Consider the following 19,746-nt stretch of genomic DNA (forward strand, 5'->3'; position numbering starts at 1 on the left):
GAACATTCGCCATTCACAAGAGGGCTTATGTAAAAATAGTTTAATCCTTAAGGAAAAAAAAAGAAAATCTCCAGTAATTTTCAGTGCTCCTTTAGGGGCTGTGGAAGACTGCACTCCACCCCCGTGCTCCCCCAAGAAATTTGGCATCTGTAATCAAACCATCACGCTAATTACTGGAAACCGGAGTCTGGCGAGGCTGCAGACAGGCCCTCAAGGAGACGTTCCCAAAATAACCAGAGGAATAATTTCTTTTTTTTTTTTTTTTTTTTTTTTCCCTATCCTAATGGCTTTCCTTCTTCAATGGAAATTATTCTGCAGCAGCCGGATAACATCTCAGACCTATTTGTGAAATGTGGGTTAACTGTTAAATTTGGAAACAGGGAGTTCGGCACTCGGAGCTGCCTTCATTGTGGGAGGAAAAAAAAAAATAAAGAAAGAAAAAAAGCGTGATTTTTATGAAGATGGTGCCCCACTTTGGGCTGCAGCCGCCTCAGGAACACGCCGGCATCAGCGCCGGCGCCGCTGCAGTTAACATTACAAAGTGCCGTCCTTGCATCAAACCCGAGGCACCGAGCCCTGCCGCTTTGCATGAAACGGAAAGAACACAAGCCGTGAGGAACGCGTTGGAAAAAAGCCTTCGCGGCGGCTGCGTGCGGCGCTGAGGGCACAGCCGCCCCGTGACAGGGCCGTGCCGCCCCGCCCGCAGCCGGGCGCCGTCTCGCCCCGGGCCAGGCGCGGCGCTGCGTGGGCTCTGCGGGCACCATGAAAGCGGCAGCGCCGAACCGGCGCCGCCCTCAGCCTTTCCCCCGGCTCGGCCCGGGCTCCCGCCGAGGTAGGAGCGGAGCCGCTCGCCGGGCCCGCTGCGAGCCGGGAGCGGGACGGGCGGGCCAAGCCGCAAACAACATGGCGCCGAGGTGAGAAGCGGCGCGCCGCGAGGCCGCCATCTTGGGGAGGTCGCGGCGCGCCGGTTCTCGCGAGACTTGGCCCTCGCTCCCGCCCTGCCCCGCGCCGCCGCCGCCGCCGTTCCGTGTCAGTCGCTGGCCGGTAATGGCGGCGGGCCGGCGCCGTTGAGGGAGTGCGCGTCGGCGGGCTGCGGAGCCGAGCTCGGGACGCGCACCTTTCTCTCTGCTTTCGCGGGATGCCCCGGGACCCGGGCGGTTGGGCGGCCAGGAACCGCCGCCACCAGGTGAGCCGGGCGTCGGGAGCGGCCCAGGCCCGGCAGCGCTGCCGGCCGCGTCCCGCTGCGAGGCCGGGCGGTGCGGCGGCTGTCAGCGGGCCGGGCTGCCTCGGGCATCTCTGTTTCCCTCCTCCTTTCGGTGGTTTGCCTGGGGCCGTGGAGGGAGGGACGGGGTAGGCTCTGTGCGGCACTGCTGCTTGTCGCCTCGCGTGGGGAAACGCCGGACGCGGGTCTTCCTCCCGAGCCGCCCGCTGCCCCGCGTTGCTGCCGGCAGCCCCGGCCCTGCGCCGCCGGTCCGTCACGGCGCTCAGCGCCGCTAACCGCCCGCCGCCGGCTCCGTCCCTGCTGACAGCCGCCCCGGCGAGCTGCGACCGCGTTCAGCTGGGCGCACGGGGCTTTGCGCTGATGTGACTGAGGCTTTTTCTTCCGTGGATGTGGTTTGCTGTGAGCTGTAAGGCCCGCTGTCGGTGTCTGGCATAGTTTGGCTGTGAGCCGTATCACGGCAACCGGGCGTCTCCTGGCACATCGCGTGCCTGCCTTTGGAGCTGCCGGTCCGGGATAGCTCTGCCGCTGCATACGCGCTCCTGTGCCTCGTAGCTGAAAAGCACACAGCCTCACCGGCCGGCCCTGTGTTTGGTCCTTCACAGGGCTGCCCGGCACGCACATGAAAGCTGGCTCGGTAGTCCGTTGCTACCGAAAGCACAGCACACGCTGCTACATTACAGGAGTTCAAATCTGCCGTCCTGCCCGGCTGCTTGGCCAGCCTGCTGTGCTCGCTGCTCCTCATCATTCCGGTTGCTACAGCAGCTTCATTAGGTAATGCTTCAGATAATTAACTACAACCGAGGGTGTGGCCATTCTGACAGCGTTGAAGGCTTCAGTTTCTGTCTGTGACGCTACAATGAACAAAGGTGTGTTCCATCCACTGGATGCAGCAACTGAATTTGTGCAGCGGTGACACGTTTCTGCAGGGGGCTGGGGTGCTGTGGGAGCTGCACTGCTGTTGGTTCAGGTCTTCTGGTATGGCCCCTCAGTGCAACGGGTTGCTGGAGAAACAAAGCGGTGCGTCACTTCTAAATCAGGTTTGCACAAACTTATTTTGCTAAGCTGGTGTGGAGCTCTGTTTTGTCACTGTGAGGCTGGAAAGACTTTATGAATATAAACAGTCCCAACGTGGACAGCATCTTTCAAGCCTTGAAATAATTCTGGTGGTGATTTGTGCCACTGCAATAAAAGCGTCCGTTGAGAACTAAATAAGTGGATAAGAGTTACTGGAACTGTAGCTGTAAAGAATCAACTTGTGATGCCTCGGGTATGATATGTTTTCTGGCTTTTTCTTGCTCTCCTCTACCAGATGCCCTGCTGGTTTCTACAGGGGTGGGTACTCTCTGTTTGACAACTGAGCATCGAGCTGTTGACGTGGTGATTCTCCTTGGATTTGAGTGCTCAGTTGAGGCTGTAGTCCTGTTTATCTTTTAAATTAGGCATGTGTTTGGTATCAGCTGAAGTCTAGACTGTTGGTGCACATAGATCTGTATTTTCCAGTATTGTATTCACAGCAGGTAAGCAAAACTGCCCAGGGTAAGGTGAGTAAGTGTGATGTTTTGCTGATGCTTCTTTTTCCCCACTCTGACCCACACTGGCACTGACCATGTGGCAGCTTGCTCCAGTTTGCTGAACTGGTGGAGAACCAACAGAAAAAAAGAATGATGTTCTGCAGGGTTAGTGAGTCGACCTGGCTTAGTGAGCAGTTGGACGAGCATTGCAGCTATCATGGGAGAGCAGCATCATTGCTAGAGAGAAATATGTCTATTCCTTCCTCAGTGTCAAGTTGCTAAATGCGCTCCATGTACCTTATAAACTCATGGTAAGAATAGGACTTCTTTTTATCAGTGCAACAGCGTTGTTTAAAATGTGCTATCAATGTACTCAGTAATGCAGCTTGTGCTATTCAGTATAGGTGGTGTTAGTGAGAACCAGCGTAGCAGTTTAATTATGATGGGAGAAGTTGAGTGTAGAGAGAAAACTTTCCTAGTATCTCAGGCACGTGGCTGGATCGGAATGTCTGAATGCAAAAATTATCTGTAGATAAAAGTGCCTGGAAAAGATATGTGTATCATTGTGCTAATGATGTAATAGGCTTTCATGGAATGCTCTACTGAGAATAAAATTACTTGTATGCGTAGCTGAGAAACCTTTCTCGATATACTGCAGAAAGAATAGAGCAAGTAAATTAATGGATCAGTTATACGAGGTCGTTCTTACTGAGTGCTGAAAGAAATTGTCTGCATTGTAAGAACAGCTTCACCAAAGGGTGATCTGTGGCAAAAAGGTTTCCAAAAGTGTTACATTTGTTAATAGGAAAATACATCAGGTGGAATTGTTATGTCACATCAGAAAATCCGGATTTAATGCTTAGGCTCTTGAAGCATTTAATGGAACAGCACAGTAATTATTTAAATACAAGAGAATATTTTATTGTTTTCTATCCAGTGCAAGAAAAAGATCTTCTCAGCAGAGTCCTGGTACCAGTCTTTGCTGGTCACTGGCCTTTCCAAGGCTGGACATGCTGGAGGACTCAGGCTTATTCTGCTGAATGGATTTAGTATGGGCTGCAAGAATTGCAGTCTTCTAACATGCAGTTTCCAGTAACTGGAGATGAAACGAGAGAACTTCTCTTACGAAGGCTGAGGAAACAAAAACAGAAGTGTTGTATCTTTCTGAAATTAGAATGTGTTGCTGATTTTCTTCTCTGTGATAAATGCAAATATCTTCATAGTCAAAGGCAGTACAGAACTCCTGAATGGATGCGGAAACGCTCGTGTGCATCTCCTTAATAAATGGATGCATTGTCTGTGCCTTTGTACTCTGATTTCTTCACGAACAATGAATCGAGTTACGTGAGCTGTCACAACATTCATCTCAGTAGATCTCCTCAGAGTACCTCCTAGTATGTGATGCAGCAGAGTAAGATATTCAACGCATTTTACTTCTGGCTAAACCACTAATTCAATTTTTAGCTCCAGCCATTGCTTTTGCACTGCTTGTGATGAAGCAGGAATACTTTTGCAAGCTGATGTGGCTTCTCACAGCAGAAGAATGTTGCAAATATCCATCCTCAGCTTATACCTGGAGAGATGGACATTCAGTAGTGTTTCACGCAGCCATAGAATGAATGAATCACAGAATGGCTTGGGTTGAAATGATCCTCAAGGATCATCAAGTTCCAACCCATTTGCCACAGGCAGAGCCACCAACCTCCAGATCTGGTACCAGACCAGGCTGCCCAGAGCCCCATCCAACCTGGCCTTGAACACCTGCAGGGATGGAGCGTCCACAGCTCTCTGGGCAGCAGTTTCATTCATTGGAGATTCTTCAGCGTAGTCTGGATGCAAACTTAGTACCTGACTGATGTCAGTGATTTTATCTTACAATTCATGCTTTGTGTTTGTGTTTCTCAGCTGAATTTTCTGCTGTTTGTTGGATGTGGGACAGTTGATGTCATTTGTTTTTCTGGTTGACAGCTAGAGGTAACAATGTGAGCTTCACATTTTTTCTTACTGCTTTTCTGTCTGTGAATGTGTGCTGTATCTTGATTGCTCTCTTTAACTACTTTAGTATCCCTAAAAGCTTTTAAAATATTTTTCTAGCTTAAGACAGACCAAAAGTCACACATACATACATACATAGATAAATGAATCTTTTTGGTTGATAGTTTGTATTTTCTTAACAACCAAAACGTGAGATCTTCTGGTGTATTTACTGCTTGCACTGCAAGACTAAACAGTATCGCCTGCAACATTACTCATTCAGAGCAGCTAACAGTTGTGCCTCATTGCTTACTTTCAGCATTTTTTTGCATTGGCCTCACATAATTACCTGTTGTCTCACATACAGCCTTACTCAATGGGGCCCAGAGCAGTGTGGACCAGTAAATAATTTCTGAGTCATAGCAATAGCAGCTGCTTGAATGCAGTAGCAGGCAGAGCTACCTGTGCAGGCACTCTGGGTAGTTTGAAGCCAAGGACTCTATCATTAGGCACAACTAAATTTCACAAGAAGAAAAAAACCCCAGCTGTCTTGCAGAATTCTCTTTGGAGGTCTGGAGAAAGACTGTGAGTGATGTGTATGTGTTGTTTGGTTGTTGGTTGTTTTGTTTTTTTTTTTTGCTTTTAATGTATTTATTTTGGGCAGGTGTGTGTTTGTTGCATTGGAACTTGTCCCCAGTGCTGAGGAAGGTCAAGGAATCACCTTGAAATCTTTCTGCTTTGAGGGAGGAAGCTTTTTCAACGTGTGTCGAGGCAAAACAAAATGCTGGTTATTCTTGTATCAAATGAACATTAAAAAAAAAAAAAGTCTTAATGTATTATGGATGTTTTGAGCTCCTGTTTATTTGGAATAATGCAATATGCTAAAAGCTCAGATTCCAGAAGATGGAGTGGATGAATGTGTTTGTATTCTGAACTCAAGCACATCATTAGAAATTGTACTGTGTGGCACTTAAGGAGTCATGGAAAGTGTTTCTGGCACCTTTAAATAGAAATTCCATCACTTTCAGCAGGCTTGCTCACAAAACTAGTTTGTTTGACAAGGTCTGTCTGGCTGTGAGTGTCTGTTCTGGCAGTAGCACAAAGCTGTAGCTGAGCAGGCAGGAGTTCCAGCGGGTCTTAAGGATTCAGAAACCAACTTCCAGTTATTTGTAAGCAAAGACTTAAAACAGGACCAGTCTCCCCATAGCCTTTCCCCGTGTCTGTTTCCCCACAGACTCTACCTGCGCCACGCAGGACTGGGCACAGTGGGAGCCACTGGAGTGGGATGTGCAGCCTCTGTCAGGCCTTGGAGCCCCAGCTGTGCCCTGTAGGAGCAGGGGTGGCAGTGGTTCTCCTGTCCTCAGCCCCACACACAGTCCTTGAGGAAGCAGCAAGAGCAGCTTCAAGCATTTGCCTTTGGGTAACGACTAGGGAGCGTGGTACAGGACTGGGACTGATGCAGCTGTTCTTCCATCTTCCATTCATTTTCCTTTCTTCAGCTTGCATAGAGGTTGGAGGGAATGCTAAAAGAGGATTAGCTTAAACTAATAAAAAAAGAGCACAAAAGCTGCTTACCCAATTCACAGTCCACTTCTCTTTCCATTGACTGGCACAGGTTGCCCAGAAATGTGGTTGGTGCCCCATCCCTGGAGACTGTCAAGGTGAGGCTGGATCAGGCCCTGGGCAACCTGATGGAGCTGTGGTGTCCTGGTCATTGCAGGGGAATTGGTCTAATGGCCTTTAAGGGTCCCTTCCAACTCTAAGGATTCTAAGATTCTATGACTTTCTGCCTGCTAAGGCAAGGAAAACCAAGGTATAGAGCAAGGGGAGGATGGCTCCTGCTGGTCTGCTGCTTTATGGTCGCTAAGCTGTGCAAAGTGCTGTCCCTGTGTATTCCCAGCCTGGAACAGAAGCTCCCACTCTGTGGGTTAAACAGCTAATATCAGCCCTTAGAAAGTCAATATCAATCATTTGTTTCTCTCCTTCCTCTTAGCAAGCCTGCATCTTTTCTGTTGTGTGACTTGATTTCCTTTGGCATCCTTGTGTTTATATGAGAAACAAGGTCCTGAGGGATATCATTCGCTCTACATACTGTGGGTGTTTTTTGTTTTGCAATTACCAACTGCTAACGAGAGCTGTGGTCAGTCTTTTGCTCATACTCTCTGCCTTCTCTGAATCCATATGATGCAGTTTCCTCTCCCGTTTCCTTGTTTCAGCGTTTTCTGAGTTCCCTCCTTCCTTTACTCGAGGTTGTGCCACCAGGGAAAAAAATCATACTGTTTTGTACAGTTTTCCACTCGTGGAAAACTGAACAACAAAACCACTGTTCCCATTTCCTTTCCTCCTTTTTGCCATTCATTCTTCACAGGTTTGTTCCATTCCTGTCCTACCTGTCTTTCCTCAGTCTCTCTCTCTTCTACATCCTGCTTTTCTCTCTTTTCCAAGCCCTGTTTTTTGTATCTTGACATTTTTGAAGTACCTTTGCTAAGCATATTCTGCTCTTACGTTGCCCTGTCCTTTCAGAAATGCTGTTCTCTTAATGTTTGACTTGTTTTGTTATCTGCTGTTCCTTTCAATGCTATCTGGTATGTATGACAGTAAATTCAGTGCTGGTTTCTCTTCTTTTTCTGCTTGGCAGTATTTTTCTCTTAAGTTTCCGTTTCCTTGTTTGCCATGTCTTATCATGCCCATAAGAACTGTCTGTGGAAGATAGTGGTGTTTTCTCCTCATTTTCTTGCAGGAATTTGCTTTTCTTGCTAGTTTCCCCTTAATGCACTCATCTGCAGCAGTTCTACTGCACCTTTTGGTATATACCTTTTTCTTTCTTGGACAAATGGGCAAAAAATGAGATGGGCACATGATGTGGTCACGGAATGTCAGACCACGTTTGCGTCTTAGTCATCCACCCAAGGCTTGGCAAACCAGTGTTTGGTGACCCAGGGCAGGCTGTCCGCCTGCTTGGGAGTCATCACACCACCACATCAGCTTTGCTGAATCTGCAGCCTTCCAGTTTTTTCCATGGCCTTATCCAGGCTGCAGATAACCTTTGGCATCCAGAAGTTCTTTGGAATTTCGGTTGTTGAGCTGCTGTTTATCCCCTGCTTCCTCCAACTTGCACGCAAAAATGGGGATGGACCATTCTGTTTTTGAAACATTCATTTCAGAATGCAAGTTTTGCAGTGCGTTTATTCTTAAAATTGTTCATGGAACGTTGAGGCAATTTTTAGGTTGATGTAAAACAGTATTTTTAAAAATTATTTACACTTCCTTTGCATCACATTTTAATGTAGTGTTATTCTATGGTCAGTATTCATGTCAGTGTATTTTAGTGCCTAACTGGTCCATTCCCCTGTGTGTAAATCTTATAAATAGTGTAGCTTCTTGCAGAGACAGGGCATTGACTTAAACACTTGTTTTTCAGAGGGCTCTGCTTGTTCATGTGAGCTGTAACGATAGGAAGAAGTTATTTTAGGAATTCAGAGGTTGGTGGAAGTCAGCATCATCTGTTGGTGGATCTTGAAAAGCTGCTGAATTCTTCCCATCCTTCCAAAAGAGGGGAGAGGGACACCTGAAAAGCCAACCCTTACAGTTACAAATGGCATTGTGATTGGAAACTAGAGCTTTTTTGATATTTATTTGATATTAAAATTGGGCTTACTGTTTCAGTCTGACTTGTGATCTGCTCAGCTCAGGTGCAGGGCTGCCAACCCTTCCTTGAGCATCAGGATGAAAGACACCACAAATAATTTCATGCTTCTTTTTTTTCCATCTGAAACTTCTTTAAAGAATCTAGGAATACATAGAGAATATTACCATACTGTGTTCTCAAGGGCATCATACAATAAGCTGTATAGAGCTGTGTGTTTATAGTGAGGACAATTCTAGTCCCAGACTAAGATCCTATATATATATATATTGGTAATTCAAAGGATAAGGGTAAATCACAAGTAATTACTTGAAGAGGGTTAATGAGTTCCCTTAAGAAATGGTTGCAAGCTCTCTTACGCTAAATGTATATATTGGGTGTGTTTTCTTGTGTTTCTTCTTGTGCCAGAAGCCTGATAATGGTGATTTAAAACATTGCTATCAGCTCTCAAGCTTGGTTCTTTATGGAGAATGTCCCCACTTCTGTTCATGTTTGCTTTACTATTTATCTAGCGCGACAGAAGATGGTTTCTGAGGCAGAGCAAGGCAGTGCTTCCCAGCACAAATGATGTGATGCACAGAGCTGCAGGTCTGTGTGAAGGAGCTGTGCAGCACCTGTCCTAACAGCAGAATTCTCTGACTTCACCTGGCTTGCTCCCAGTAACAAAATACTAGAATACAAAACAGCCGGTTCCCCTTCTTTCTCGAATTTCATCCTAGTGATCAAGGTCATATTACCTTTAGCATGCAATTTATTTAATTTTTATGTGTTTTTTTTCTTTCTTTCTTTCTTTTTTTTGTAGATAAATTGGCATGATGTGGACCAACAAGTCCAGTGAGGTGGCTAAGCGGAATCCGAGGCATAACCAAGCCAAGGATTCGACCAGAGGTACGGATTTTCTCTACTGTATTTCTTTGTTTTAAAAAGTCTTTTATCATGACTTCTTTGAAACTTTGTGGAGCTTTTATAGACAGCATTCTTCTGCCTCGATGTGGAAGCTAAGACCATGTATTATATGACTTATTTTCTGCAGAGGTAGCAGTTTTGTACTGTGATCTGCAGAGTATTTGCTGATCTGTGTTAGGAATTGCCAGCCTGTGGTGTGGCAGCCAAGATGGCACAGAGACAGATTTTTTTTTTTTAATGTTGTAGAGGAGGAACAGTGCAGGAACAGAAATTGGGAACTGTAGTCTCTTGAAAGAAGCATCTGATAAGCAGTTACTCTTGCCTCTAGCTCAGTTCCAGTGTGTTGAAGAGCTGCGGACTGTTGACTAGAAGCAGTACATCACCCCTGGCAGCACTTAGGTTGCCTAGAGCTGGAGGAATCCAGTGAGCTTTTTACTGTTTTGATTAGTCTGTAATTGAAAGGGGGGAAAAAGTATACTACATCCCTAAGAGGAAGAAGGCTCTCATCTGGTAGAGCAGCTGAGTCACATGCTGAGCCTGTGGTTCGAGATCAGGCATATGATCCCCACTGTGACAAAACTGACTCCAGAAATTTAAAAGTAGATACAGATGAATGATTTATCTACAAGAGGACATTATTGTTGATTGTCTCCTGTGATAGGTTCAGTTTCTTTTCAGATTATATAAGTTATGAAACCGAGGGGTTCTGTAGACATGAAACACCATCCCTCAAAGACAGAGCAGTCATTTTTATCTTATTTTCTTATCCCTCCTATTCCTTAGCATTGTTTTATCCTGCCCAAAATGATATTGGCAGCTTTTTTACTGTAAGGAAAAAAAAAATTTTAAAAAACTTCTTAATACTACTGTCCTCCATGGCTCTGATCCACATAAAGTTTTTGGATGTTGTGTTTGTAAGTAATTTTATATATTTATATGTATATAATTATTATTTCTTGAAAGAAAGAAGTGAACTGAAGAAGTAAATCATTTTAGAGGAAAGCACTGCTGTATCCTGCTGACCTGGGGTTTCCGTGGAACTCGTGCTGTTTGTATTAAAAGGCTGAAGTTGATTAGTGCCTTGTGCTTGCTCTTCATGAGCATTACTTCATCTAAGATATTTGTGTTGGGGTAGACAACTGGCTTTGTTATCTTCTATAATGTGTGGTAGATTTGGTTTCAAGTCTTGTAATGCATTCAGTGTAACTTAGTGAACTCATTAAATTTGACATTAAATATTTTATTGCTCCGTTCAGATGAATCATGGCTGATAACAGCCTCTTACCGAGGGTATTTACAGGCTGAAATTGAGTCATTAAAAGAACTCGATTAGCAAGCCAATGAAAATTGTTCTCAGGCAGCGTTTTCTTTCATTATTTTCCATTTAATAATAAGTAACTTATTTCTCTTCTTCTGCTGTACAGATCCAAATGCAGCATGGGCTACTCTTTCTCAGACTAAGGCTGCTGTAAGTACTCCTCCTTATCTGCTTTTCAATTTAGAGTAGTTTGAATGAAAATATTATTTTGCTCAGTAGCTTGCTGTTAGACAGGTTGAAAATAGAGCAAGTGATTGTGGTGTGTGTGCATGTCAGACAGTCCTGTATTTCAGAAAATACTTTCCACGTGTAATAAAAGAGATTTTTGACACAGCAAGCTTAGCCTTGAGCACAGTACTACCTTCTAAGTCTCAAGCATAGTATTACCTTGTTTCCTATCTAAGAAAATGCAGAGTTCTCTTATTTTTGAAAACCTGAAAAAAGAGCTCACCCCTGCTTTCCCAAAGAAGTCAGAAACTGGGGCTGTACCAATGTACTTCATCATTTTTCATCTTTGAGCTTTGGAATTGCAATATTTCTGGGGGAACTTAACTTGGATGCTTAAGAAATTGCACTCCGTTTTCTAAAAAGCGGCGTCAGTGAAACCAAGTTGTGTGAGTCTGGGGGGAATTTGGCTCTTTCCTAGGCCCATATTCCTCTCTATTTGAATACCTGAGCATCAGTATAGGATTTTTACATGTGGAATTCTATATTACACTCTCTTTTTGGTAAGAGTATTGTAGAATATATTCCAGGTGGAATTAATACTTCATTGAGGCCAAGCAGAAAGACTCTGAATGGCATGTTATCATTCATTTATTCACAACAGCTTACTTACAGAAACATATCTATATAAGGGAACATAATTCAGATAATCTTTTTAAACAGATCCTAATAGTCCTGCATTTTCTGGTCTGAAGGCTCTCTAGTTTTGCAACACAAGCATTGTAAAGTTGCTTTTGGCCTGCAGTTTTATTCTTTATGAAAATGAGGGGGAAAAATGTCACATGGGGGAAAAAAACTTTTTTTTTTTTTAATTGAAAACAGTATTTTAATATGCATTATCTTCAAATTCTAGCTACGGCATATAGAGAACAAATTGGAAATAGCTCCCACCAGCACAGCTGTGTTTGATTCTGTCATGGATGCTAAGAAGCCCTCTGCTAGTACAAGCAGAAAAATAAGCAGGAAAGGTATGTATTATTTAGGGTATAGCATGCAATGCAGGGATAAGCCACAGCAGTCTGGCAAGCCTTTATTCTTTTCCCCCACCAACCCAATCTTGTATGTGTCCAACATGTCTTTTGCTAATGATCTCTACTGATGAAAAACTAATTGTTCAGGATAACCTAATATTTTCTTCTCGTAGTTGGGAATGAAAATTTGCTGACGTATACATACAGCTAGAATGAGTGACAGGGCTTGCCCATTGTTATGAATGAGCAGTGCTTATCTCATCCTGATGGCTTGCTTTATTGGGGTTTTGATAACAATTGTATATGCCTATGTTTGTATTGGAGTAGCTGTTTACATTTTTTAGCGTTGTCAACTTTTACACCCTGATGGAACGTTAAATCTCACGCTTTCTTTATTTTAACCTTAACTTTTTTGAGTGTTCTGGTAACACTCTTTTTCTTCTGTGCATATAGCAGATCAACTTCGAGTGGCAACACAGCATACATAGGTTTAATTACATCTAATTAATGTTTAAGCATTATTGTCTCTCTTTAAATTATAGAATCGTAGAAAGGGTTGGGTTGAAAGGGATGTTAAAGCTCATCTAGTTCCAGTCATCACTATTTCAAGCACTTGCTAAGCACGCTCCTAGTTGTTGCAATCGGACTGTAGTAAAAGAGTGGGAGAACTTTAAATGTTATTTTGGAGTCCTGCTTGAATTCCTCAAAATTGTTTGCTTACTCATTCAGCCCCAAGAACTCTCTCCATCTGGAGAGTTAAGTATATAAAGGGTTTTTTTTGGTTTCTGTTTCAGCTTCCCGGTCTTCCAGCCAAACTAAATCAGGCAAGGAGAAGTCCTCACGTAGTCCTCTCAGAGCAACAACCCTTGAAAGCAATGTGAAAAAAAGCAACCGGGTGGAATTTCGTGAACCGTTGGCTTCATACAGGTTAAGTTGGAACAACTGACTGTTAAAAATAGACTCAAATAAAAATTAAGCTAATGCTGATATTGTTTGATGATGACTCAGAAATTTACTTCTTCCCCCCACCCACGAGCATCATGTGGTGTTGGACAAGTTTCTTCATTTTTAAGTTAGAAACTTATTTTTTGTCCTGAGAATGACTTTAAAGTCAAACGTGTTGAAATGGGGTCACACCATCAAGTTGACTGTAGCTTGATTGGTTTGAGTATTTAGTTTCTATAATAAGGACCAAAAAGAGCATTTCCTCATGCTTTTCCAACTTTGGTTTGTTAGTTCTTAAGCACAAGTTTCCAAATATTCTTGTTCCATGCTGTCCTATCATTGAAGGAGTAAACTAGATCAAGAAGGAAAATGGCAGGGTAATTTATAGGCCGTAGAAGATGGTGGGGTGTGAGGAAAAAGAAAATACAGAGACCTGTTCTTCGTATGCATTAATTACTGTAATGCTCCTACAAGCTACTATACTATAGGGGAAATGTGGAGCTGCTACATTAACGCATCATGTCTCATCTGACAGTTGCTTGTGGTAGTTGCTTAAGCTGTGCATAGGATAGATTTATTTTGTTTTATACATATATATATATATGGAATTAAACCACTCATCTTCTATAGTTACGTTGCTGGGTGATGCTTTACTACGCTAAGTAAGAAAAATATGTGGAGAGAGAGAATTTATTGAGTACAGTGTTAAGGGTTTCTTAAATGAGTTCAATAAACACACTTGCTGAAGAAGAAAGCCAGCTAGCTTAGATGATGGAGATTCACCTCTTGAACCTCAGTAAAAATATTAAGTCAGTTAAATGAGTAAAAGTATTAAATAAGTTTGTGTCCTGACAGTATATCCACCGCAAGTCTATTAAAATCCTATTCAGAGCTTGTAGAAAAGTACTTCAGATTTGGAATAGTAACTTTGTATGATTTCTTCAGACTTTCCTTATTAAGTGTATCATGGTCAAGATTTAAAATAACTTTGAAGTGGAGACGAGTCATTCTGTTTAGTTAATGAGCGTGTTTATAGCTGATTTGGAAGGTCCTACAGTTGCACTTCTGATGGTGACTTTTTTCTTCCTTTTATTACAGCAGGGATACATTGAGTTCTCTGCCACATCACGGTTCTGGCCAAGTGGAAGCCAAGCAACTTCTGTCTTATTTGGACTTCTGTGAAGCAGAGGGGAAGACAGAAGTAATGGGCCGTGTGATACATGACAGAGATGAACGGGATCTCCACAGAAGGGATTTTGAAAGTCCATGTTCTTCTGCTGCAGATGAGACTGTTGTTAGGTATTTAAATGATGGACCAGCAATTGACGCCTTGCAAAATAACGAGGCATTTCTTAAAGCTGCAACACCTCCAAGATTGGAAGAGGAAAAAACTAGCAGCTCCAGAGGAGATGAGGGTAACATTAAAGCTCCTCTGAGTAACACATCCCAGGACGGTGATCTGAAAGTATCTTTCCCTTCTGCCACAAGTACTAATGCTCGTAGGCTGGAAATCTTGAAACGGCGGCAGCATGATGCTAAGCTGGAAAAGCTGAAGGAGCGGATTCGTAAGCAGTGGGAGCATTCTGAAGAGCTGGGTGGCAGAGGGCAGCACTCAGGATTTGCTGAACAGCCTGTAGTGATCACAAATGTGGAAAATACCGTTACTCCCAAAGTCAGGAAAGTGACAGCTGCACCTGCTGCTCCAGCATACAAAGGTATGGAGATGCAGAATCCCTCTTTGTCACTTGTAGCAAAGGAGCAAAGTTCAATTTTGCAAAGTATCAAAGCATGGAAATGACTAAGTGCTGTGCTCAAGCAGTACAGGAGTGGATAGAATGGTATTATCACAGATCAGTGCAAGAAAGAAGAGAAATTCTCAACAATCCTTAGAAGTGTGAATTCCTTTTAAAATCTTCCTGTCTTTTCTTATGAATTACTTCTAAAAAATAATCTTGCTGTATTATTATTTGGGTTTATTTTGATGTTGTTTTTTTTTATGTTCCCAGGTGTTAGCAACATGTTATTGACTGAGAAAGCCTTTTCAGTTTTTTCTTCATACTTTTCTGCAGGTTTTGATCTGATATTTTGCTTTCTTCTGGTTTATTATTAGTAATTCAAGTAGTTTCTCTTTTACTTGACGATTTCCCATTCCTTTTGTACCCCAAAAGCTTTATTTACATTTTACACAATCATTTAAAACTCTTCAATTGTTTACTTCCAGGTTTTAATCCTGCTGAAGCTAAGATTTGTGCTCCAGATGGAAAGATCTGGCATGAGCAAGGATTTCACATTGGTTGGGAGCTGTACACAGATATAGAAATCCAGTTGACAGGTGATATGCATATTGAATTTATTAAGCAACACAGCCTTTAGGCTTTAGCACCCCTATAGGCTGCTAAGGGGAGATGGAGTGCATCTGCTATGAAAAATCTGTTGGGATCTGCTTATTTAAAATGCATTAATTAGGTTGCCTGCAGTAAAGGGGTGTGTCTTCAGCTATGTGTGGTGAGGAGATGATATGGCAAGAGGTTGGTTTCATATTTGTGGCTTTATAGAACTGTCATGCTTTTACATCAGAATAATCAAAATCTTGGAGTTGTAGGAGAAACTTATGTCCCAAAGATTTGTTTGCAAGGACCTCTTTAGAGGCTTTCTGTGGTCTCCTGACAATAGGGAAGGTTCAATTGCACCCAGCTTTCTTTCAAAGTGCTGGAATCCTCTGCAAGGACCCAAGAAAGAATCAAGCTTTCTGCAGAGGCAGTTAGGATAACAGCTTGGTTTTATGAAAGTGCAGCTTCTGTTGAAAAGAAGGATACAGGTAGACCAAAAAAAAGGTATTAAAAAAAACTTCTAAAGTTATCTAGATTTAGTTTTCCCTGCAACTCTGTACCTTCAGTGTTGTAAGGCTTACTTAAGTATGGGAGGAGGTGCTATGTAACTCAGCAGTGGTAATTAAAAGAGAATTACCATTGGGGTTTATTCTGTATTAGATATAAGAGCAAGTGTTGAATGCTAAAAGCTTAAAAAACTGTTATTTGTTTACTTGGAGGCCTTTTGAAAAGCATTAAATACCGTTGTTGAAGAATAGAAACGTGGGAGAAATTATTTTTTTTTTTCTTTGTGATGAATTTATTTAGTAGCACAGCATTTTGATGATAAAGACTGAGAGAAGATAACTGTAAAACAGTTATTGCAAATTTAAGCTGCTGAACAATCAGAAGTGTAACACATGCTTTATGTTTTCATATTTATGGCTCCGAGACCCAGTCTTTATTCATTTTTTCACTCTGGAAAACTGTATTGCCATCGACAGCTCTTTTCTCTGGGTAATCTAGATTAGGATGTCCAAGAATGTTTTGAAGTGGTTACAGTGAAGAGCTGTAGGGTTGAATTGCTTTTGACTCGCCTAATTGGAGAAAGAGATCAAATTATTAAAAAGCAGTGGAGTGGAAAATTATATCCCCCAAGAACCACTAGTTTTGACACTTAAGAGTTTGCTTATTACACATTAAAAATAACATTTCTAATTTGTCAAAACATATTTAAGGTTAAAGGGAAAGGCACTTCACTGCATTGATAGTGTAGTGGCTCATATGGAAATGATTAGACTTCAACTTTGGTTTGCTTATATGGCTTGACAAGATAGTAAGAAATTCGTTTGGAGTCATTCAGAAAAAAAATCAGAAAGGGCAACCATTTCAACAAAATAGTTCTTCAGATATTCCATTCAGCATTTGCTCATACATCGAATGCCAATATTCTGAAGGTATTTTTGTCAACGCTACCATTGTTTATTTTTAATTTTGACAAGCATATAGTTTGAGTAGTTCATGAGGTCCTTATATAAATCCAAATTTTTTGAAACAATTCATGCCTCCAGTTAGGAGATCCAATTAAAAAGGCATTTGGGTCATGTTTTCAGTGAACTTTTGTCCACAAAGAAACGAGCTGTGTGTGTGTGTTCAACCATATTTTTGTTCTAATGCCTGTAGAACAGCTGTAGTGGAACGTGTCTCCTTGCTGACCTGAAAAGATTATATTCAATAGCTGATACCAAGTAATCAAATGCTGGAGCTGCATATAATATGTACTATAAATGTATTTTTAGCCCATAGGATTATCTATCCATGTGTTAACTCTGTAATGAAGTTACAGCATGTAGAGTTCTGGGTGTGTATAATGACTTGAAACTGCTCCACGGTCTTCTGTTTCTTAAATAAGCTGTAAGATTTCTAATAACTGCAGAAGCTTTTCTCTTTTGTTCAATGAGGTTTCTATATGTTAGCACAGACCATACAGAATAACTTTACATCTTCAGCAGATAGGCTAAAGGATATTACATATGGATCCCAGACTTCCCATAATCCTGTCTTAGAGGTGTTCAGACTTTGCCTCACTGAACAAATTTGTTGTAATATGAATAGAGTGAGTGGGAAGTAATTGCAGTTTCCTGGTATGAGGAAAGAGCTGTCTGGCACTCAGAGCGGTGAGGAGACTATCTTGGTTTCTGCAAGTGCAGTCATTGAGGTCTCTGATGCTTGCTGCCTTCATTCTCTATGCTTGTCAGGCTCAAATACGAATGGAAAATTGGTGAGGAAAGGATACAGAGGGCAGAACAGGCCTCTTAAATTTCCATTTAGTATGACCTGTTGATCTGTCTCTCATCCTTTCTATAGGCCTCCATCAGTGAATTCAGCTGAAATTAAGTGCTGAAAAAATTAGTATTGGCATCTAAGTAATAAAACATCGTCTCTATCCGTGTTGAATAGGGAAGCAAGCAAACAGTAATGGCTGTGGAGTTCCATAAATGCAGTCTGGTTGTAACAGGATTAGGAAAAGCATCTTCAAGGCACGTAAATTAAAGTGCTTCTAGAAGTCCATGGTAGGCTGCTGGAACCAAAGGCATGGCTTGCCAGGTGTTCCTCAGCAGTGCTTGTCTCTACTTTCTACCAGGGCAGCTGGGACGTCCTCTCAGTGCAGTTAGTGATGAAGCCACATCCAGTTTTCCTTCTTGTTCAATTTACCCTAATGTAAAAGCATGGTAGAATACAAGTTCATCTTGGGGGAGTGTAGTTGGCTTCTCTAAAGCCTCAAACCTAATTGTGTTCTAAATGAGGGCTTAAGTGATACAGAATAATTCTGCATCACTGGGTGAGTAAATTTTGCAGAAAGTAGGGCACACGGGTATCCTGTCCTGCACACTTGGGCACAGAGACAGCAAGTGGATTTTATGACATGCATTAACATGGAGGCAGTAGCCCTGGTATTTCAAGAGTGAAGGAACTACGTGTTTGTGTGGGATGTTAGAACTGTGGAATGTCTGTAGTAGAAGAGAACAAAGAATTGCTTCTACCTGTCAAAATAGCATTTAAAGTGGAAAAGAGACTTTGTAAAGATCTGTTACAGTTTTGCTGTGGTTTGGCTTGGCTTCTGCACGTTTCAGTGCATAGGTAAGCAATATTTGATTCAAAATCTTCATGCTGTAATATTGTGCTTCTGAGCTTCTCTTTTTTAAGATAAGTGTTACATGTTTTTTCCCATGGGATATCACTTAACAACTCTTGCTGCTTTTTTGTTTTGTTCTGTTTTTTTAGAGAATTCAACAATGAAAGAAAAACTTAGTGAGAGAAACAAAGAGAGAAAAGCATCCAGACCAGTGCGGAAAGTTCAGAAACTGCCACAGTCATCAAATCCAGATTCCAAACAAGGTGACCTCCCCTACTGTAGAAGGAGAAGTGTTGCATGTGTATGCTTCACAGATGAGCTTTGTTTCAGGAAATAATAAAATAAAGCTTGTAGTTTTCAGAGTTTTACCTCTGAAACAAAAAAGTTTTACCTTTGCAGATGGTGCAAAAATGCAATTGTAGTGATAGTGGATGGTGTTGAGGATGTGTGTGTTTTTGGTGTTTGCTTGGCTATGTAGGCTTTTTTTTTAGTTTTGGGATATTTTTGATTTTTCACTTTTCCATTTGGAAACTGCTCATGAGTGTATGTGTCTCAGGGGATGTCCTCAGGTGTCCATCAGGCCAGTGCAGACAGAAATGGATCCTGCTTCTGTTTCTTGTGGAAACTTGTTAGTGCCTGACCTGTAGCTCAGTGAATAATGCTGGGAGTTGGAATGGAGATGATAGTGAAATGCTAGCAGTTGGGGAACAGGTAGGAATGGAGCTGTTGAGTCTTGCTGAGTTGTCCTCCTCCATGAAGAGTCTGTTTCTGGATGGGATTTCTCCCAGTTTTTCAGTTGGGAAGCAGCTGAGCTTCTGGTTCTTTGGCTCACTGCTCTGTTGCTCTTCCACATTCTGTATCAAGTTGTTGTTGTCCTGCACCTTCTGTTCTGGCTTGGCCTGTACTTGTCTTTTTCATGAAGTGAAAGATGCTCAAGCACATTCCCTGACAGGTCTTACAAACCTTGATGTTTAAAAAGGAATGTTTATTTCTTTTACAAAATGTATTGTTAAGGTTAATCATCTCTTGCACCTCTTAAGGTATTATGTACAGTCACCTGTAATCAGTGAACACTTTGTTAAAGAATGTCTATTAAAAAAAAATAATAATTGGAAAAAAAAATAAACTATTATAGAGGGTTTTTGAGAATGAATTTGCATTTCTGCATGTAAATGCAAATATTTTGCTGTGATGGTGACTGCTAATACTTAAAAGCATTAAGCATGGATTTTCTGCTTCCTATGTTGGTCGATTCATACTTAAAGAAACATTCTAAGCTAACTTAAATTCGTATCAGTCCCAAATGAGGGAGGAGTACAGGTTGCTTTGAGTTTTAATGGCATCGAATATCCTCTGTAATGGAGTAAAAATGGGTAGAATTATGTTCTCAAATCCGTGGAAGAGACAGATCTAAGTGGCATAGCTGTGGTGATCCAGCCTCCTCCAGTCATAGTAAGAAATTGCTTAACATAGCCAAGGCTATAAATAGCCATAGCTCATGTTCTGTTCCATTCGCTTGTTTTAGTTCTAACAGCTGACTTGAAATGGAAGATGAGACTTTACACTGCCTTTTTAAATGCACA

The 19,746-nt window shown here is 42.2% G+C and overlaps 1 protein-coding gene across 8 annotated transcripts in view; it reads left to right on the forward strand.

The window, feature by feature from the left end:
• The first annotated feature begins 736 nt into the window (after nt 1–736).
• CEP350 (centrosomal protein 350) overlaps nt 737–19,746 on the forward strand; it is a 67,067-nt gene continuing 48,057 nt past the window's right edge. For 2 of the 8 annotated variants that reach the window (XM_031595609.2, XM_090146013.1), the window contains exons 1-8: nt 994–1,186; nt 9,156–9,241; nt 10,684–10,727; nt 11,656–11,770; nt 12,568–12,700; nt 13,817–14,433; nt 14,940–15,050; nt 18,313–18,426. In XM_031595609.2, the coding sequence (XP_031451469.2) occupies nt 9,166–9,241; nt 10,684–10,727; nt 11,656–11,770; nt 12,568–12,700; nt 13,817–14,433; nt 14,940–15,050; nt 18,313–18,426 (1,210 nt within the window). In that variant the 5' untranslated portion in view covers nt 994–1,186; nt 9,156–9,165. Of the gene's footprint in view, nt 915–992; nt 1,187–1,280; nt 1,994–2,020; nt 2,260–9,155; nt 9,242–10,683; nt 10,728–11,655; nt 11,771–12,567; nt 12,701–13,816; nt 14,434–14,939; nt 15,051–18,312; nt 18,427–19,746 lie in introns of those variants that run through there. The other 6 variants (XM_090146010.1, XM_090146014.1, XM_090146011.1 and 3 more) reach the window with 6 other exon arrangements.

This window comes from Phasianus colchicus, chromosome 9 (assembly GCF_987193195.1).
Source record: "Phasianus colchicus chromosome 9, bPhaCol1.hap1.1, whole genome shotgun sequence".
Classification (NCBI taxonomy): Eukaryota; Metazoa; Chordata; class Aves; order Galliformes; family Phasianidae; genus Phasianus; species Phasianus colchicus.